The following is a 20,674-nucleotide window of genomic DNA, read 5'->3' as shown; positions in this document are numbered from 1 at the left end:
CTGCTCCCCCTGCCCCCGGACCAACCTCCCCAGGACCTTGCTGCCTAAACCCCCTGGAAACTGCACACCCAAGAGAGTGGCATGGAGTTATTTCTGAGAGCTCAGGTATTCCTGCAACAGGAGGGGGCCCTTGGCCCCTGGTGCGGTCACTCCCCCGAGGCCTAGCCATGGGAGCCAGTGGAGACCACCTCCACCTGCCCCAGCCTCCAGGGCATCCCCTGTCAGGAGTGGCTCCCGGGGGATCCAGCACTGTGTCCTGAGAACAGGGGCCTCCCTGACACCCACTCATAGCCCATGCCCTGGAGCCCGGCCAGAAGGTGCTCTCCACACAAGCACTCGTGTTCTCAGATCAGAATGGCAAACACAGAACTGACACATTTCGTGGCCAGAACCGTTTTTACCCCCGATACATTGTGCTGCCAAGGTGGCCACCCGGCAGGCTCCATCTCGGCCTAGGCCCAGGGGCCAAACCCACCATGAGGGCAGCCAGCCTTGCAGAGAACACTCTTGTCTCTGTTGCCCTGACCTTGTCCGTGCTGGCCCCAAGTGCTTCTTCGAAAGCTTGTGTGTCCATGAGTCTGAGAGCACCCTGTAGGGTGCGAGGCCTCCCCAGTACCTCCCAGATGAGGGCTCTGTGCCGTGCATGCCCTGGGCACCAAGTGGCTGTGAGTAACGACCTCCTTCCTTTCACAGCTGTGACGTGTTCGGAAGAGGCTCAGCCCCTCCAGGGAGAATCCCCGTCAGAGGGAGGAGAGGACCCTCCAGCCAGACCTGTGCCTGAGGTCTGGGAATGAAGCACTCATGCTGGGGGCTCCTGACGCACCCCCACTCCTGCCACTGGCCATGCAGTCAGCATGCCACAGGCCCCGCCTGCCTGGATATTGCCTGGCCTTCCTCCATCCCACCGGCACAGTTCCTCCATCCCACCGGCACAGTTCCTCCACCCCAGTTCAGGGGCTCAGAGGGCCAAGTGGTCCAGACCTCCATGTCCACACTGCTCTGAACTCCTCCAATGCTCTGAAGGCTGCAGTGAGGTTGGGGTGGGAGCTCGCAGAACCCCAGTTCCCATGGGGAGGTCCAGGCAGACTTGGGGTGTCTCAGAGTAGGCTGAGCCCTCTGGGACCATGTTACACTGGCCCTCCAGGCAGCGCAGACCCATGGGCCATGGTCCCCTACACTGAAGTGTAGCCCAGGTGCAGGGGGTGCCTCTGAGTGTATTTGGAATCTCAGTTTTCTTTGTTTTTAACGAGACATGTGTAGATAGTGGGGCCACCGGTCACCACCTGTGGGCCTGGGACCCAGGTTGGGGTGAGCGCACAGCAGCTGGGCCTGAGGTCTGGGGTGTGGACTGTGCCCCGAGAGGACCACCCCTCACCAAATGGGGAATAATATTAAGCAGGGAAAGCCTGGGTAGACGCCAGACCTTGAACGAGCTTCCTGCTGTGGGGTGTCTTCCCCACGAGACCCCTGTCCTCCGGGTGGCAGCCTGGTGCACAGGCTGGGTCACACCACAGTGAGTTGGCGATTTCCAGCTGCTGTGTTTCTTTGTTACTTTGTTTCAATGCTGACTTGTTCCAAACTTCAGGAACGTAAATAGATATGACGTGTTTTTCTAAGACATGGTCATGGTTCTCTTACTTGGTTCAGTTGTATCCAGGGACATCACCTGCAGGCCTCACCCAGGGAGCCTGGCTCCCGTGACTTTGAGAGGCCGTGCGGGGCCTTCATCTGGGGTCTCCCTGGTCCACGCCACGGCCGTGTAGCCCACCCCTACTGTGGGCAGGAGCGGCACTTTTCAGGGGCCTAGTTCCCCTGAGCCAAGCACTCAGACAGCTCTGCTTTCACCAGCGGAGCCCCACAAGGACAGGTTGGCCACTGTCAGAGCCAAACAAGCACCCACGACCAAAATAGCCGTCAGATGACCAGAGGGCCTGCTCACTACCTTCTGCCCAAAGGCGAACTGCTCACAGCAGCTGCAGCTAAAAATAAACAAGGGCATACATCTTTGGGAGACTCTCAAGGGGAGAGCTCGGTCTTGCTTTTGGGCCACCACGGGCAGGCACAATGAGATCGCTACGCTCCATTTCGGCTGAGACCCTGGTGTCTCACCCCCAGGTGGCCCAACAGAGCCTGGACGGTGTGGCCCACAACTTGTACCCACTCCTGTTCAAAGCCAGCTACTTGCTGGAGCAGGCAGAGGTGATCCGTGTCCTGTTGGAGCGCTGGCCACTGGAGGAGTTCCGGCTGAGTGCGCTGCTCGGACCGTGCTCAGAACACCCAGAGGACCTGCGGGACCGCACCTGCAGGGCCTGCCTGGAGGCCTGTGTGCAGGGCCTTGCAGACCACGTGCTCCGGGCCGGGGGCCCACAGCGGCTGCGTGTGGCTGACCTCACAGGCGTCCGAGACGTGCAGGTGCAGCAGTGCCCCTGTGGGAGGGCGCTGGGCAGGTGGGGCCGCACCGAGCTGCTGGCCAGGACGTGCTGCCAGCTGCAGGCAGAGTCCCTAGTGGCCCAGCGCCCCATCCGGGTCCTCGCCGATCTCTTTGTCACAGAAGGAAACTTCGAAGTGGTGGTGCAGGCCCTGGGGCCGGCAGGCCCTGCCCCTCTGCGTGTGCACTGCCTGTCCTTCCGGGCAGACAGTCTGAGCCCCAGCCAGCTCTTGCAGGTGCTGTGTCTGGCCGGGCCAGGAGAGCTCCGCAGGCTGGAGGTGGTGCACAACGTGCGGCTGCATGCTGGCCATGTGCAGCAGCTGCTGGCCCAGGTGGGCTTCCCCCAGCTGGCCTCGCTCACCCTGCCTGCCAGGGCCTTCGATGCGCCCCCCACCAGCACCCCAGCCTCTCATGGTGAGGACCCCCTCCTCACCTCCATCGCCTGGGAGCTCAGCCAGATGAGCCAGCTCACGGAGCTGAGCGTGGCCTTCTCCACGCTGACAGGGAAGATTCCGGAACTGCTCGGGTGAGTTGGGGGATAGCACAGAGGGCCGGACCGGGTGAGTGGGGTCTCTGCTCACAGCTCCTCAGCGCAGGTCTGGTGACAGGGGCCCCTCTGGAAGGCCAGGCCGTGGATGCATGAGGGACCATCACATGGGGCTAGCTGCTTACAAGGCCCCGAGGTTTCCGACTCCCTCTGCCTTTACTCCAGGAGGGCCCAGCGTGGCAGGAGGGCACAGACAGGGGGTTACACATAGCCTGGCAACACGGAGAGCTCAAGGAGGACTGTTGTTTTCCGTCAGTGAGCAGATGGGAAAATTCCCAATTAGTGAAACAAATGACATGGAAGTGACTACATTATTTTGTATTAGTCACCTGTCTTGTCACGAATTATCCCAACACTGGGTGTATGGTGACAAGGTCCATCAAGAACCCCGCTCAGCTTGGGCTGTGGTCTCCTCTGAAGGCTTGGTGGGCTGGGAGGGTGAGGCAATCAGCTTCCAAGTTCAGCGTGTGGCTGTTGGCAGGCAGCCTCTGACCCTGGCTGCTGGGAGTTGTCACGACAGGGCGGCAGACCCGAGAACCAGAGATCACCCAGGTAGAAGCCACAGTCCCAAGCTGCTCTTGAGACTGGCCTATCACTGCTTCTGTGCACTGTGTTGGTCTGGAGCCAGGCAGCAGGTCCCCCCGTGTGAGGGGAGGAACCACACAAGGGTGGGAACACCAGCAGGGCCAGGGGTCCGGAGAAGGGTGCGCGGTCAGGGGAGGCTGCCTCCCTGAGGAGACCTGTGAGCAGAGCCCTGGAACACTGAGCCTGCAGACCGCAGCAGCCTGGCAGAGGTGGAAAAGGCCCAAACTGGTGATGTGGAGGGGTCGGGGTCAGCAGGGAGAAGGTTGGGGTCAGTAGGCAGGGCAGTAGGGGGGAGGGAGGAAAGGAGGGAAGGGCTTTGGCTTTTGTTGGGCAAGCAAAGCCCCTGGAGGTTCTGAGCAGGAGGATGACGTGATCACCTCCATATTCACAAGGGCCACTCTGGCTTCTTTGGCCCACACGACAGACCTGGATGGAGGGGCCGGGAAAAGGACAGCGTGGTGGGTAGACGCCAGGCTCTCAGCACACAGGGAGTACAGGTGTGGGGGACGCGGGCGGGGGGGCCGAGAACTGGGCCGTGTTTACGATCCTGCACTGCGTGCTCAGCCTGGTGGCACCAGACGCAGCCCCAGCGTCCCCAGGGCGGGGGGTGCCGCGGATCTCACATGCATTGTTCACAAGCCCCGGGGTGCAGGTGCCCTCCTGACTCTGAGAACTGCCAGTCCCAGCAGGGTCTCACCCCAGCTGTGCATTTGCGGATGCCGGGCCATCTACCCCACTCACAGCGGAACACGGGAGGGTCTCTAGGTCCCAGGCAAGACTAAAACTGGACTAGATGCCTCCATGGCCCTTCCCCACTGTAAAACTGTTTCATGCCAGTTCATGTGCACTGGAGAGCCACAGCGAGCACGCGAGCAGACACAGTGGGTGGTCGGCAAAGCAGATATAACATTGCAGGAGCTGAGGACAAAGGCCAGACCTGTCCTGGGTGAAGTTAATTCTTCACCATCCTCGGCCACAGCCCCAAAGCGACCACAGACAAATGAGTGACCATAGTTCTAATTGACATTTTTTTTAAGACGCTAAAAATGGAATTTTGTGTTATTGCCACATGCCACAGAGTATCATTCTTCCTTTGGTTTGTTCTAACCGTTTAAAGATGTAAAAACCATTTACTGCCTGGCTAAGACCAGGCACAGTGGATTCGGCCTTCGGGCTGCAGTCTGCTGACCCATGAGGTCGAATTCATGTTGGTTCCTCCCAGAGGTCCTCGCTGGGACCACCTCTCACCTGCACTGTTTTCCACCCTGCCCTAGTCCCCTACGGACGCCACTGAGGACCCTGGACCTGGCCAACTGCTCCCTGAACCACGCAGACATGGCCTTCTTGGCAGACTGCTCCCACACCACACACCTGGAGGTGCTGGACCTCAGTGGACACAGCCTGTTCCGCCTGTTCCCTTCTACCTTCTTCAGGCTGCTGAGCCGGGCTGCCCAGACGCTGAGGGTCCTCACCATGGAGGAGTGCGGCATCGAAGACCGCCACGTGGACATGCTGGTCTTGGCCCTGAGCCCCTGCCACGAGCTCTGTGAGCTCCGCTTCCTGGGGAACCCGCTGTCTGCCCGGGCCCTGAGGCGCCTCTTCGTGGCTCTCTGCGAGCTGCCCAAGCTGCGGTGTGTTGAGTTCCCAGTGCCCAAGGACTGCTACCCTGAGGGCACCGCCTACCCCCAGGATGAGCTGGCCATGTCCAGATTCGACCAGCAGAAGTATGAGGTCATTGCCGAAGATCTCCGTGCAGTGCTGCTTCGGGCCGGCCGGTGCGACGTCCAAGTCTGCACGCCCCTCTTTGGAAGTTTTGACCCAGATATCCAAGAAACAAGCAATGAACTTGGAGCTTTCTTGCTGCGAGCTTTCAAAGCTGCTCTAGAAAACTTTTCCAGAGCACTGGAGCAAATGGAGTAGGCCCTCGAGCAGAGCAAGGCGGTCCTTGCCGCTCAGCTGTGCGGCAGCTGGACTTCAGAGTCGGCAGGCTTGGGCATCCGCTCCCCCGGCCACCACCAGTTACAGCATCTCTTAGTGAAACTCGCACGTGGCAGGAGTTAGGCACCACACGAGAGGAAGCCCTGGCTCCAGGACAGGTGACTTGAGGCCACGTCAGCAGCAAACAGTGGAACGGTATGCGCTGGACGCGAGCAAGAAGGGGGAGCCCGGACGTCCGGCGGGGGCGGAGAGAACGTGAGAACCGTCACAGAACTCAGTACTCAGTACTCAGTACTGCCCGTGCCACGTGTGGCCTGTGTGCAGTGCTGACATATTTACAAACTCCACCCCAGCATGGAACATGGGATTGGTTGTTAATGGCTTGAGCCCGAGGACACAGAACGGCTTCCTGGAGGGCCTCTGTCCCTGCCGATGATAACCCCATCGCTGCCCCTGTTTCCTACCTCCCTTTGGACCCTGACCCCAGAGGAGCCTCCGCTCAGGCCAAGGCGAGCTCCTCTGTGAGGTTGAGTCCTGGCACGTAAGTGCTTCATCACAGCACTTGGACTTGGTTTCTACCAAGATCTGATTCCTGCGAAGGGCCAAGTGTTAGGGCGATTAGATACTAATAAAACAGTAGTGTGCCTTCTTCAGACGTGGCTCAGAATTATTTAAGTATCCAAGAGTATGAAAGAGAAGCATTTTTTCAAGATAGAGGTGAGGGCTTGATGGGCCCAACCTCTCACTCTAGAACCCCAAGGTTTTAATGGGCGTTTGAATCACTATGTGAGCAGGCTCCACCCTCTGTGCAATTACGGGGGACCCCCTCCCCAGGTAAGTCCCCATCCAGGTAACCCCATATTCCCCCCCAGGTATGTCTACACCCTACACGCTCCCCCCCCACCCTGGTAAGTCCCCATCAAAGTAACCCCATGCTGCCCCTGACAGGTACGTCCCATGCTTTTCTCCCCACAACCAAGTAGGGCTGCCTAAGGGGTAGGCCCCCAGAGTGACAGCTGTCTCAGGAGTCTACTTGCTGGGAAAGGCAATAATGTTCCTCCTGGGTCTTTCAGGAAAGGAGGACACCCGAACAGTGGGCAGGAGGGAAGAGGTGACTTCGATCTCTCCGTGCCCCTTAGACCTGCTTTGTGGGCCACTACTCTTACTCTCTGCTCACCCTCTGCTGTCCTGCTGGCCGTCTCTGAGCCCTATTTCAGGCACATGGAGTTTGCTATTACAAGGAGCTCTGAAAAGAAAGCAGAGCGGGCACAGGGCAAAGTTTTGTGATGATTTGAATCTATCTCTAAAGAGCTGAGTAATTTCAACTGTTTCTGTCTGTGGCCAGCAGGGTAGGACCCCAGCATGTATGTGGCTGAGCCAGGCGGCCGTGGTGGAGAAGGCCCAAGAATGCTGCAGTGACTGGGGCAGGAGGTGGGCACGCAGGTGTCTGCTGGTGGGGAATGTTCCTGACAGCCCCTGCCCCTGGGGCGCCTGAGGAATAACCCACCTGTAAAAGCCAAGATGCTTGGGAGGCACATTTGGAGCAGTTCTGAAGCATGTGGAGCCACCCAAGCACCCATGCCACCCTGGTGCCCATCATTTGCTTGTCCCTGTGGACCCGCTGGGCCCCAACCCTGAGCCCGAGGACACAGAATGGCTTCCTGGAGGGCCTCTGTTTCCAGCCATGGTGGGTTGTCACTGCACCGGCACAGCCTGGGATTCAGAGGCTCTGACAACGTCCATGTGACGTCAGTCCCAGGCATCTGCCGGGACCAGGCTCATCCCCATGCTTTTCATGCTGCGAAGGCCTGGAGCCAACGAAAGGCAAACTGTAAGGACAAGAACGCCACCACCTGGCAGAGAGAGGGGCAGAGGGCCGACTGTCCAGAGGATGGGACCGTACCACAGGGCGGCTGTGCCGCGGCTCCACCGGGTGAAGCGTAAAGGCCTATCAGTGCCCAAATCCACCTGGTCCTCCCAGGGGTCAGACAGCTGAATTGAATGGGGACAGGGTGAAGGCCATGATGGACGCTGGGAAACCACCTTCCAGGACTGACCAAGTCCTTTGTGGTGGATTCATCATGGCACTTCCTCCATGAAGCCTGCCCTGCTTCCCGTTGCCCATCCTGGCAAAGAGGGAGTACAGATTCAGGGGCCTCCCACTCTGCTTCTGTTCCAGATGGGTCTTTCCAGTTCTACGCCCCAGACTAGGAGAGACCCACAGACTCGGGGGACGCTCTGTGTGGGGGACATGAGCCTGTGGCTCTTACCACCACTGGTGCTCTCCTTCTCCTTCTCATTTTGTGGCTTGAGCAACCCCCTGATGAGCTGTCCCCCGCTAGACCGCGGGATCCCATCCTGTCGCTGGCCACTGCGGCAGCTCCCCATGGGTGGAAGTGCCGTAGCTTTCACCTGGGGCTTGATGCCCACTGCAGTGACTCTGCCCACCGGCCGCTGCCAGTCCCGAACCCCATCAACTCCCCTATGACAGTCAGCCCTGGCTATGGGCCGAGCCCCTTTCAAGCATCTCAGGGGGTGCCGCAGCGTCTGTCCTCATGTGACAAACCCTTTCAACACCCCCGTCCACCCCTTCGTGAGCTTCTGTGGCTCCCACCCGGCGCAGGCCACCCACAAGAAGCCAGCGTCCATGCCAGGACGTGATACTCAGGGACACACGTGAGTGCGCACAGCGGGCGCTCCGCCTCGTCCTTAGACCCACCCAGCACAGCGCGTGCAGCAGGGGGCTGGGGCGCTGGGGCAGGATGTGGGAGGGGCTCAGAACTCAATGCTTCCCCACAGTCCATCTGCACCCTGACAAGACCCTGACTTGTTAGAGGGTCTGCAGGAGACGGATTTCCTTCAGAGCTGCCACAGAGGCAGCCAATAGTTGGCTCATGAAGCCTCATTTTCTTTTTTCAAGATTTCCTGTGAGGTTAACAAAAGCACACACCTGATTTCCCTGCACCCTCTCCATTCAAATGCCACAGCAGCGTATAACCCAGGGGTTCCCAAACTGCCACACGTGGGAATCGAACAGGTAAGATGCAAACTCAGAAAACCCAGGAGGAGAAAGATTAAAGCAGATATGCAGATATGAGGCAGAGACCACTGCTCTGAGGTTCCTGACCGTCGTTGGCCATTTCTGGTTCCCCTCTAAGGACCCGGCCTGCAATCTCCCTTCCTGCCCTAAGGTTCCATGACATGTCCTTGAATAAACTCCCCTCAAAACGTTCTCAGGAAGCTTGAATCGCTCTCTGTTGCTTGCAGCCAGAGCCCTAATGCAGAGAGAAACGGAGAAGCGGTTTCTGTCAGTGCTGGAAGAGGGCAGCAGCTTGCTCACACGGGGCAGGGCAGGTCCAACAAGCATGGCTCGGGCTGCCCCCAGGAGGCCCAGGGGCATCTCTCTGGCCTCCACAGTCCACACGCTCTCTGCAGGGCTCAGCATGCCCTCTGTGCTGGGTGGGGTTCCCTATGCTCTGTCACAAGACACCGAGTGACTACAGGAGCCTTCACCAGTCCCGTGTATTTCCCGCAGATTGGCTTTCACAAAGTGAGACTGAGACGTGGAAGTAATGACGGAGACTTTTCCTCCCTCTCCTTACAGAGATGATCTTGGTAAACTGTTCAGCAATCAGAGTTTTGAACAATCCCACACAGAGATACTCTGTTACATAGTTTAATCAGACATAACTTCCCTTTTCATTTTTTTTAAGATTTTATTTATTCGACAGAGAGAGAGGGCCCAAGCAAGGGGAGCAGCAGGCAGAGGGAGAGGGAGAAGCAGGCTCCCCGCTGAGCAGGGACTCAATCCCAGAACCCTGAGATCATGACCTGAGCCGAAGGCAGACGCTTAATCTACTGAGCCACTCAGGCGCCCATAATTTCCCCTTTCAAAACCATGCAGGTTCTTTGGTGAAGTCTCTTCCCTGCCATATGTCGCATCATCGGTGCAATATTTGTGGGATGACTTTGTCATCATGAAATCAAACCCTTCATCTGTCAGTCCATATATGCATTATAGACACACACAAGAAATACATATGAGAGTTCTGTATCTGTCTCTGTGAACTCTCACCGGGGAGGAAAGCATATCTAACAAATAAATTGCACGGGATTAATTTACAGAATTGCCACCTGCTTCTTGTTTTATTTTTGGAACATTCGGGTCAATCCCTGAACTTTATTCCAAAGTAAAACACCCTGAAATAGGTACTTTCACAGTAAGCACAATTAGAAAGCAGAGGTTGAACCCCTCCCCCAAAGCCCTTCCTGCATAAGTCACCCTAACTCCACCCAGTGTCCCCAAACCAATTAAAATCACAGGCCATGAAATGCCCCTTCCCCTTGACTACAGCACGGACAGGCTCCCTCCAGAGACAGGCCTTGCCTCAGCCCTGGCCCCTTTTATCCTGGAGCGTCCTCCTTGCCTAGCTGGCTCAAGGTTTCAGTTACTGAGACCTTCTGGAAAGCAGCCTGGACAAATGATGTTTGACTCCTAAGCCCCCACAAATCCTGCACACATATCAACCAGCTCCTGGCTCCTACTCTTTTTCTCAATTTTAGACCCTTTCAGTTCAATCATGTTCCAGCGTAGTGTCACTTAGTCCAGACCTCCTTTGAGGTGAAGTCATCACATTTCCAACCTAACAAAATCAGTTAAAAAGATGGATGGCATCAAATTAACAATTAAACCTGCCAGTAGAAGGCAGCTGTGCTGTGAAATACGAACACGGCCCATCGTAATTTTCTGCAGGAAGTTTCTGATTTTGCAGTATCAACGCGGTGTCTGAACTAATTTGAGTGATCTGAACATAGTTAGCAAGCTAGTGAAGGCTAGGCTCACAGCACGCTAGACATCAGAAAACAGAATGAGGATGAACAATTCACTGTGAAATTTACCTACTGAATGGCTGGCTGAATTTTCCTCATTTTTTTTTTTTTTAAGATTTACTTATTCATTTTTTAGAGAGAGAGACACAGAGAGAGAAAGGGGGGGGAAGCAGAGGGGGAGGGAGAGAGAATCCCTGACACAGGGCTCAATTCCACAACCGAGATCATGACCCGAGCGGAAACCAAATTGGCCACTTAACTCCTTGCGCCACCCAGGCGCCCCCTGAACTTCCCTCCTTTTAAAAACAAAACCAAGAGGAAAGCATTAGGTGGCTTATCCAAGGGTACCTGGAGAGTCAGTGGAATAACAGAAACGGAATGGACACCACTCTAGGTGGTACAGATAACCAGAGAAACTTTGCAGTTCATATTTACCCGAGTAGGTTATTTTTGTTTGGGTCAACAGGTGACAGTAGAGCAGAAAGGTGACATGAGCCGCCACTGGAGAAGAAAAACATGACACTGTCTTGTGCAGAGCACAGCAGCTAAGAGCAGAGCCTGGGGCAAGGACCCCAGCCCCACGGGGACCTTACGGCAGCTCTGAGCCACTCCCTCGTCCCTGAAATTGCTCCGAAGATTGAAAACCACATGTGAGCGTAAACCATGCGGATCCACTGCACCGTAAGGCCTCAGCTATTTGGTCCCCGGGCCAAACCCAGCTCTAATGACATTCCCCTACAATTAGATGTGAAGTTTGCTGTCAGCTTAGTACTTCTGAGTTTGTCTCCCTGCCACAGACAGGAGGCCGGTCAGCTGGAAACAGGGTTCCGAAGTGGACGGACCTCAAAGCAGCTGTCGCGGGCCCCTTGCTACCGAGCAACTCCATCAAGTTACCCGCAGCGCTGCAGACGCGCTGCCCAGCCAGCCTCTCCTGACCCGCAGTTCCAGCGGCCTCACCAGCACAAGGAGGCTGTGGGCCTTACGAAAGCCTGCTGCAAGGCTGGGCCCTGGACGGCACAGGGAAGCTGGATTCGGGGAGGATCGCCCTGCCACTGACCAGTAAGGGCAGCCCACCGTGTCTAAATTCTGTGCGGTTTGAGGGGTTACCGGCTTTCCTTCTGAGAGTCTGCAACCTTGGTGTGTGCCAAGCAGAGGATACGCACATGACCAGCCATCATCAGCCCTGGGCTGTCTCTGGGAGTCCCAGGTTGGGGATAGTTCACAACCCTTGCTGGGGGGGGGGGGGCAGGGGGCGGGAGGGAGCATTCCCATGACTCCCCTAGGAGAGGATCCCCTTGCTGGTGGTGGTGGGGGGTGAAGGTCGGGAGGGAGCACTCCCATGGCTCCCCTGGGAGCTGCACAGGCTCCTCACTTGGCCCCACGTGCCTTTCCCTCTGCTGATTTTAAAAAGATTTTACTTATTTGAGAGAGAGAGAGAGAGAGAGCAAGTGAGCATGAGCGTGGGGAGGGGCAGAGGCAGAGGAACAAGGAGACTCTCTGCTGAGAGCAGAGCTCCACGTGGGGCTTGATCCCAGGACCCTGAGATCATGACCTGAATCCAAGTCAGAGCCACCCAGGCGCCCCATTCTCTGATTTTGCTACATAGTCTTCCCATGTTGGGATCACAGGGGTGACATGTGAGAGGCTGATCTTAGCTTTGTGAAAAATGGGCACATGCCTACTTTTGATCAGTTTGTGGTAAAACGGAGATAATCTATGTAAAAACATTTTAGAAAGAGTAAAGAATTACACACACAGGTGGCACTGTTGCTTCTAAATGGCAAGTCTTTTTTATTATAGGTCACTGCTAATAGATAACGCATGCGCGGTAAATGCAGACAGAAGCCAGACCCCAAACACGAACCAGGGGTCAACGGTACAAGACACACTTCCTCTCCCTTCGGTGGGAGAGATGCTCATGCCGGCAGGAAAGCTCGATAATGTTACTGTTTTCTGCCCTCATTAGGCAGTTCTATCATCTGACAACTTCTATTTATAATTCTAGGAGAGAGAAAAGTAATTTGAGGAGAACACAGAATTTATTTAGGGAGTGATAAAAACAGATAGAAAACTACTTACAGTGAGGATCGATACTGTATTTGACTTTCTTAAAAACAATCTTACCCTACAGCAAAGATACGAGGTTATACTGCTCAGCCTAATAAAATATTACAGCTTAAGAACAATCTTCCCAAGAAACTGCATCCTTAGTAGCAGAAGAGGGCCGAGGAAGGGACCCTGTGTCCCGCTCAGACGGGACAGCTGGAAGGTGGCTGTGCACGCACGTGACAGAAGGACCGAGCACACGGCAACAGCCCGGACGCCGCAGTGTCGCTGAAGACGCCTCGGCTCCCGCCCTACTGCTCTAGGATGGCCTTCTCGACTCTCTTACGGCTCTTCAGCTCCACCGCCAGCTCCCAATACTTGAGATACAGCCACATGAGTCTCCCATTCTGGCGCCTGTTGGTATTCCAGACGTCACCACAGTACGTGTCGTGCTTAAATATGTCCGTCAGGCCAGCCGCCATCTGCAGGTCAGTGGCAATGGGGTCCGTGGCTGCTCGGACCAGTAAGCTCTTCTCGAGCTCTAGCCGCCTGCCACGGGGGAGAAGCAGGCTGCAGTAGATGTTCTGTCTTTCCGTGAGAGCATCTTCAAACTCTTTCAGCACAAGCCTGGCCCTCCTTTGCCAGTCGTCTTCCTTTTCCAGGAAGCTCAGATACGCACTTCTCAAGGGCTGCAACTGTCTCTTTTCTTGCATGACCTGAGCCCGCTCCTGTTCCAGAAGTTTCTTTTCTTCAACCAACTTGCGCCCCTGAGAGATAAGGGCTTCTCGGTAACTAGTCGTTCTGTTTTGTTCCTTTTCAAGTTCCAAAGACAAGTGAGCCACGGCACGCCGGTTTTCAGAGATCACGGCGTGGTACTTGGCCTCGAGGTCCTGCTGGAAAGCAGCTGTTCTCTGACGGTATGCTTCTCTCTCTTTTTCTATTTCTTTCTGGGACTCCCTGGACCAAATCCAACCTGACGTGAATAAATTGGGGGAGAAAAACACACTTAATGAGAAGTCAGAGCTGAAGTTTTATTTTGAAGAAATATAAAGCAGCTAAGGACAGCATTTCAGTAAAATCTTAAGCCCTGAAAGGTATGGATAACATTTTGTATGAAACCATATAATAATCAAAATTCTTATCTTAAAATCAGATAAGGGTTCCCAAAGGACAAGGGTGACAAGGCTGCTGACCGTTCCCCTTCCAGCCTCCTCACCTTCTATGGCTGGAAAAAGTCTACCACTGCTTTCTTTGGCTCTCAAACTCACCACCAATGCCTACACTGGCCACAGTGCCCCCACGTCCTACCAGCAAGGTTTAAAAGTCAATGCCGTTATGCTTCCTGTGTTGCTGCAGGTGACTACAGAACCGGGTGGCTGCAAAGTGCATTCAGACTTGCCTGGTCACCTCGCTTCTACCCTGACAAGGGTACATAAAACTAAGGGGGAGTAAGACGTTCCACCTCAAGACATGGCCCGGCTCCTTTCCCCAAACCAGGGAAACGCGGCTCTCACAAACACGGGACGGACTGAGGAGCTGCTGGGCCTCTGTCCTCTGCTGCTCGCAGAAATCCAGTGCCAGGGACGCCCCTTTTCCCTCCCCAGCACTCGAGATGGGGTCCTTGCCATTCAGGTCTTCCTCCCCCGCGTCCCTTGGGAACCGTCCTCTGAGGCCGGATCTGCAAGTGCCCGGAAGTCATGTCTACCTGAAGTGCTGGTACCAGCCCAAGTCTATACGCACACCATCAAACGCATTCCTTCAACTAAAAACAGCGTCAAGTCCTACTGGTAACGGAACCTCGGAAGCCCACCTCATCTTCATCTCCTCCTGTCTCTAAAGTTCCACAGGCAGGGACCGACCACCAGAGCAGCAGTTACAGCAGCATTTGATAAGCACTGAGAGGTCTGTGAGAAGGGGAGGAAAGCAGGACTGTTTCAGTTTGGGGTGCAGTCGGGGAGGGTTCACAAAAGAGGTGAATGGGAACCAGTCTGGAAAAGCGAGGAGCAGCTGCTGGGAAAGGCCGCTCGAGGCAGAATGGACAGGGACAGGAGCAGGCACCACATGTCCCGAGCAGGCGGCTTCCAGAGTCGCTGCAGGGCTTCTACGCGGGAGCAGCGGGAGCATGCCCTGGAAGTCAGCAGTCCTCAGAGACCCTGGCAACAAGTGGAAGATCAGAGGTGGGGGGGGGGGCAGCAGGGGGCAGAGGAGGCCACTCCTGCCGTCATCCAGGTATGATCTAACGCAAGTACCACAGCTGACACAGGGAACAGGTGGCGACCGACAGAGAACACACAGAAGTGCACATCAGACTACGTGGCACAGGCTGCGACTACTGGGAGGTTTGGGGTAGGCGGCACTGAATCAGGAAGGCCTCCAGGGAGAGGTGGGACAGAGACGCGACACACGTGGGGAGATCACCAGGGAGGTGTGCAGAGGAAAAGTGTGGAAGCAGAATGGGAAAACCTTAAGTCTGGGTCTGACCCTGGAGAGCCCTGCCTTACGATTCTGGGCAGACCCAACTGTGCACAGGCCCAGTTTCCGAAGGCAGAGAAGAGAGTGGGGGCTCCTGCTTTTGGGGGAATGGAACAGAAGTACTCTTTCCTATTCTTCCTGCTCAGCACCGTCAGAAACCCTGCATCCTAAGTACAACAAACACAAGGGGGCGCTTAAAGGTGGAGAACCGCAGGCAGACTGGCAAGGGACCTTGGGACCCAAGGAACACTATGGTGGTGAGTCCCGTGGGGTTTCATTTTGCCTCAGATTTCCTGGACTTGGAGCTGAAATGCCAATGGTGAAGACTTTCTTTCAAAAAGCCCCAGCACAAGTCTGCTTTCTCTGGCCAAGGGGCTAGGAAGGTGGCCTAGCAAGACAGGGGACTTCAACAATAACTATTCCACTCTGGCCAAACAGCACAGAGTCACTGTGGCGCCAATCCCAACCATCGGGCAAAAGCTGACGGGAGCCCCTCCTGCTCCCCTGGGGTGGTGTCAGAGGTGGCCAAGTGGGGAGCAGTAACGAGACTCTCCTACCTCTCCCAGCCTGGGAGCATCAGTGGAAACCTGGGGGAGTTGCACCTCCCACTCCTGCCCAGTGGTAATGAGGGGACCCTTCCTCTAGGTGTCTGTGGACCAGAGGCTGAGTGGGGAACCTGGGCTTCCATCTCCACCTGGGAGTGAGGCAACAGTGCCACCTGTCCCCTGCCAGATCCCTATCCAAGAAGCTAGCTGTAGAACGTCCAAATAAAAGGTCAGCCTCATAACATAATGCCCCAAATACACAGATTTCAATCGAAAATCACTCTTCATACCAAGAATCAGAAAGATCTCAAACTGAATTTAAAAAGATGATTAGTAGACACCAATATGGCGAGGACAGAGATGCTAGGGTTAAAGCAGGCATGATACCACAAAGTCTGAGCACAGAAATGCGTGGTATAAAAACAAGCGAATGAGCGTTCTGACAATAACTGACATAGAAGGCATGATGCTGGTGTAGGTGCAGAGAAGAGAGAACCCTGTCAAAGGGCTGAAATACTAAACCCCATACGAACACAGACATAAAACCCTGAACAAAACACTGGCAAATACAATTCTACAATATGTAAAAAGGATTATATGGCATGACCAAGTGGAGATTTATTTTTAAAGATTTATTATTTATTTGAGAAAGAGAATGAGAGCAAGTGTGTGCCAGTGGGCGGGGCGGCAGAGGGAGAGAATCTTCAAGCAGACTCCCTGCTGAGCACAAGGCAGAGCCTGCCACGGGGCTGGATCCCATGACCCAGGAGAGTCGAAACCAAGAGTCAGACACTTAATTGACTGAGCCACCCAGGTGCACCCCCAAAGTGGAGATTATTCCAAAAATGTAAGACTGGTTCAATATTCAAAAATCAATCAGTGTAATCAATGTAACCCAACATACCAATAGTCTAAAGAAGAAAAATCACCTGATCCCATCAACTGGTACAGAAAAACAACTGACAAAATTCAACACCCACTGATGATAAGAACTCAAAAAGAAAACAAAAACTGAGGGGAGCTTCCTTGGCTCCATCAAGAACAGCTATGAAAACCCCTAGCTAACAGCGCCCTTAATGGTGAAGACTGAATACTCCTCCCGTAAGATGGGAACTTCTCGATGGAGGCCCGGAAGTGTGAGCCAGTGCAAGAAAGCAAGAAAAGGAAAAAAGAGACAAACAGATTGGAAAGGAAGAAAGAAAACCCAAGTCTCATATGTTACACTAAAAAAAAAGAAAAGTTAACTCAAAATGGATCATGGACATACGTGTAAAATGTAAAACTAACTTCCAAGAAACAATGCGGGACAGAATCTTCAGGATCTAGGGCTAGGCAAAGAGCTCTCGGGAGGAGAAGCGTGACCCATGAAAGAAAAAATCAAAAGACTGGACTCCATCAAAATTAAAATCTTTGCTCTGTGAAAGCCTCCATTAAGAGAATAAAAGAACAAGTTACAGAGTGGAAGAAGATACTGGCAAACTAGATGGCCAACAAAATATTAGAATCTAGAATATAGTAAAAAACTCTCAAAGCTCAACACGAACACACAATAAATTAGAAAATGGACAAAAGACAGGAACAGACACGTTGTGGGAGAGGCTATACCGATGGCAAATAAGAATGTGAAAAGATGCTCAACATTATTAGCTATTAGGGAAATGCAAACTGAAACCGCAATGGGTGTAAACTAAAAACAACAGCAACCTCACCAAATGCTGGTGCAAATGCCAAGAACACGGTCACTTGCACGCTGCTGATGGCGGTGCAACATGGCACCACCCCTGGGAAGATGTCCTGGCACTTTCTTAAAAACTAAACATGGACTCCCACGGAGGCCGATGAGATCAGGCAGCTTCTACGATTCAGCCATCTGCACAGCGCCCGCTTCTAGGTCAGAGACGGGGCAGATCCAAACCCTGCCCTGAGGGTGTTGCCCCTCGGAAGCTCAGCAGCCTGCCATCTTGCAAAGCTCTCCTAACCCTCGGAACCTGTTGCCTATGGCTAGGGTGATGAACTTGGTGAGGGAATTGGAAGGCTTACCATGACACTGACTAACAGTGACTAATTCTGAAGCTGGGACAGGCCCTGGGGCGACTCTCACGTTCCATTTGTTTTCCAGACTCTAACTTTTACAGCCTTTCATAACCTTTACTTTTGAGGTTCTTGCCTCCTTGGACTTTTGAAACGTTGCTTTCTGTCCCTGAGAAGCGTCAATGAGTATTTTGCATTTTCTTATTGGTCACATGATCACAGAAAACTTTTACCTTTGCTTTCTTATAAAGATTCTCCAAGAATGTTTTACTACGTAGTTCAGAAATTATATTGCCAAGGGGTATCTGGGTGGCTCTTGACTTTGGCTCTCGGGTCATGGTCTTAGGGTTGTGAGATCGGACCCTGTATCTGGCTCTGCACTCAGTGCAGGGTCTGCTTGAGATTCTCCCTTTCCCTCTGCCCCTCCCCACATGCGCCCCCTCTCTCTCAAATAAATAAATAAACAAACAGATAGAAATTATATTGCCAAATATGGGTGTAAACTAGCCTCCTGGCAGTCACCAATAAAGGCAGATAAATGAACAGTTGATAAGTGCTCTCTCCTCAGCCTTCACTTCCTCTAAGGTAACCCTGCCAACCTGAGAAATCCAAGCACATAAAAAAAAGTATCACTGCAAATAGAGGGCAGCTTGTGCTTTTCCTCCATTCAATCATTCAGTTTCTCATATTCTTAAGTGCCAACCCAAAACTGTGGGATATGACAAAATATAAAACTAATTCCTGAACATCAGAAAATAATCACGTAGTGCAAAATAAAAGCCAAGGACTGGAATAATTATAACTGACTAGTAACTGGTACTTTCCCCAAAGTCAGTCCAAACTAGAGAGAAGCTGGCCAGTCTGAGCAGAGGATTTAAGACTGATCCCTAAACACTGAACACACGACCAAACTGGTTCTCTCTTGCGCCTATTGTATTCTTCCCTGTCAGTCCTGATGAGGGCAACGGAACCAAGAGAGCCCCCTCCAGAGCAGTGAAGTCTGCAATGGAGCTAACGGTTCATTACTTAAACCCACTCCACACAAAGTATCTTGTTTTATTTAGCCCTCACAATGCTTCAATGGACAGGGAAACTGCAGCTCAGGGGGTTAAGGAATTTGCCTCGTACTCACTGTATGGGACAACACTAGGGTACGCTTGCATTTGTCAGGGTCCAAAGCCCAAGGTCTTTGCGGTCCACACTTTCAGCCTCCCAAATGCAAATGTTAGGAAAACCATGACTTACGAAAAGCAGCCAATCCCAGCATTGGAACCAACAGGGCATAATTCCATCTGCTTCCATCACCCCCATCTGCCCTGGAATTAGGCCGGATATTCCAATTTGGGGGGTCATTTAAGTTATTCATGGAGATGTACCTTGAAGTAAATAAGAAAACCATTAACCATATAAAAGGAACAAAATACATCTGTCACAATTGTATGATCTACTTGGCTCAGTTCTACCTATGAGCTGCATAGCACTGAGCCTTACAGAATTAAAAGAAGAAAAAAAAAAGGCCTCAGACAATGGCCGCTCATGATATAGTGGGGGAGAGAAACAGGTCTCAAATAAGTGAAATACAAGTAAAGTAAGGTAGGACCTCTAACATAAACAAGCTTCACAGCTGCATACAAAGATATGTAAATAGGAAGGTGTGAAAGCACTGGCTGCTTCAGGAAATGGCGAACAACACGGAGAGGACATGCAGAGGCCCAGGCAAGGCGGGGGCGGGGTGTCACAGAGATGGGGACAGTGCTAGGAAGGCTCTCATGCCTCCTGACTTTGGTGGCATGGACACCATAATTACGGATGTTTCTGCTTAGAGCTCATGCTGTATCTCACTAACTAGGCTGGGGTCTAATGTGAACATGAATTTACCAATTTACTAAGTACCTACACTATGTCGGCATTTTCACAAAATAGAGCAATAAGACTTTCAGCTTATTTCTGTGTGACGGCCACAAATAATACACACTGATTAGAAAAGAAACAACCAAGCCTTACATAACCAAAAAGGAATCCAATTCAATTTTGAAAATTTTAATAGGGTTTTCAACAAACACTTAACACTTAAAAATATTAAATTCTAATTGGCAATAAAGAAATGCCAAAAATATTATGTTAAGGAGTTTGTGGTAACTACACAATAAAAAATTAGTTATCTGAAAGTACGAAACTGCGAGAGTCTCAAGTAGGTCTGTGAAGAATGGTTTTCATTTCCTCCAAGACAGTAAGTCCACTTAAGGGGCATAGGGCCTGAGGAAACATGCAATTCTAAGCAAAGCAAACTAATGCTAAGTAAGACAAAGCGTTATACAAAATTATGATCTTTATCGCCTAGCAAAGATTTGGAAACAAGCTAAATGTCAATAAAATATGGGCGCCTGGGTGGGGTTCAGTTGGCTTAAGCGTCTGCCTTAGGCTCAGGTCCTCGGGTATCAGGCTCCTTGCTCAGCGGGGAGCCTGTTTCTCCCTCTCCCTCTGCCTGCTGCTCCCCCTGCTTGTGCGCTGTCAAATAAATAAAATCTTTTCTAAAAATAAATGTTAATAAAATAGAAGTGGATCGATCATTGTAAACTCACTAAAATAATTCAAAATTATATCGCACACAACTGTGCATGAGAAAGACCCTAATGATACAAAACTAAACACGGAAAGCGAACACAGCTTATTGCCCAGGCCATTGGTCCCACAAAAGACTTCAAGTACCTTACATAAAAACACACGTAAAAGAAAAACACTTCGTGGACCAGAGGCGAAATCAAGCGAGTCAGTGAAGACACTTAAGCCTGGGAAGCTGAAACAGACCCTCACCGGGTCACTGCCCGTCTCCACCGCTGGCGCTCCCAGTGTCACCCAGGCGCCCGCCCTGTCACCCCGGGACCCGGGCGGACGCCCTGACCTATCCCAGACCCATCCCCCAGCCCTCTCGATCCCCGACCCACTCCCGGAACCCCCGAACATGGCTGGGCGCCCTGACCTACTCCGGCCCCCGACCCACCCCCGGCCTTTCCGACCCCGAACCCACACCCTTTCCCCCCGACTTCTCCCTAAGCCCCCGATCTACCCCTAGCCCCCAGACCTACCCCCGGCCCCTCCCGAACACAGCCCGGGCCCTGGCCACAGCCCAAGCCCTGGCCCGGCACCGAACACTGTCCGACCCGCCCCTTACCCCCCGGCCGGGAGCGCGGGGCCCGGAATCCCCTCAGAGCCACTGTCCGCGGGTCCTGTGCGCAGGCGCAATGCCCCCCC

General features: G+C 53.3%; 3 protein-coding genes across 10 annotated transcripts in view; 2 read left to right on the top strand and 1 right to left on the bottom strand.

The window, feature by feature from the left end:
* PLEKHG4B (pleckstrin homology and RhoGEF domain containing G4B) overlaps nt 1-1,616 on the top strand; it is an 84,073-nt gene extending 82,457 nt beyond the window's left edge. For all 6 annotated transcript variants that reach the window (XM_045808042.2, XM_045808046.2, XM_045808045.2 and 3 more), the window contains one exon: nt 694-1,616. In XM_045808042.2, coding sequence (XP_045663998.2) covers nt 694-699 — 6 coding nt within the window. In that variant the 3' untranslated portion in view covers nt 700-1,616. The remainder of the gene's footprint in view (nt 1-693) is intronic.
* Nucleotides 1,617-1,765: 149 nt separating this feature from the next.
* Nucleotides 1,766-6,151, top strand: LRRC14B (leucine rich repeat containing 14B). The gene is made up of 2 exons (XM_045808048.2): nt 1,766-2,954; nt 4,835-6,151. Exons 1-2 carry the CDS (start codon nt 2,065-2,067, stop codon nt 5,478-5,480), a joined length of 1,536 nt encoding a protein of 511 aa, XP_045664004.1. The 5' UTR covers nt 1,766-2,064; the 3' UTR covers nt 5,481-6,151.
* A 5,942-nt stretch (nt 6,152-12,093) lies between these two features.
* Nucleotides 12,094-20,674, bottom strand: CCDC127 (coiled-coil domain containing 127). Of its 3 annotated transcripts, none has more exons than XM_045808040.2 (3): nt 20,595-20,674; nt 18,668-18,798; nt 12,094-13,347 (listed from the first exon to the last, which is right to left on the bottom strand). In XM_045808040.2, exons 2-3 carry the CDS (start codon nt 18,786-18,788, stop codon nt 12,686-12,688), a joined length of 783 nt encoding a protein of 260 aa, XP_045663996.2. In that variant the 5' UTR covers nt 18,789-18,798; nt 20,595-20,674; the 3' UTR covers nt 12,094-12,685. The 3 variants fall into 3 exon arrangements, with proteins under 3 accessions (XP_045663996.2, XP_045663995.2, XP_087724133.1); XM_045808039.2 differs by having other exon boundaries at nt 20,509-20,659; XM_087868007.1 differs by lacking the exon at nt 20,595-20,674 and having other exon boundaries at nt 18,668-18,863.

This window comes from Ursus americanus, chromosome 15 (assembly GCF_024610735.1).
Source record: "Ursus americanus isolate L20-20 chromosome 15, mUrsAme1.1.p, whole genome shotgun sequence".
In the NCBI taxonomy this organism is placed as follows: Eukaryota; Metazoa; Chordata; class Mammalia; order Carnivora; family Ursidae; genus Ursus; species Ursus americanus.
Note: the sequence above shows the minus strand (reverse complement) of the source record. Positions and strands in the feature narration are given on the sequence as shown.

What these genes read in the sequence shown, in the direction of transcription:
- LRRC14B (XM_045808048.2), top strand. Translation starts at nt 2,065, where the DNA reads ATGAGATCGCTACGCTCCATTTCGGCTGAGACCCTGGTGTCTCACCCC. An exon ending in AAGATTCCGGAACTGCTCGG is followed by an intron (nt 2,955 to 4,834) that starts GTGAGTTGGGGG and finishes ACCCTGCCCTAG; the next exon opens with TCCCCTACGGACGCCACTGA.
- CCDC127 (XM_087868007.1), bottom strand. Translation starts at nt 18,848, where the DNA reads ATGTATTTTGTTCCTTTTATATGGTTAATGGTTTTCTTATTTACTTCA. An exon ending in GCTGGGATTGGCTGCTTTTC is followed by an intron (nt 13,348 to 18,667) that starts GTAAGTCATGGT and finishes TATTCACGTCAG; the next exon opens with GTTGGATTTGGTCCAGGGAG.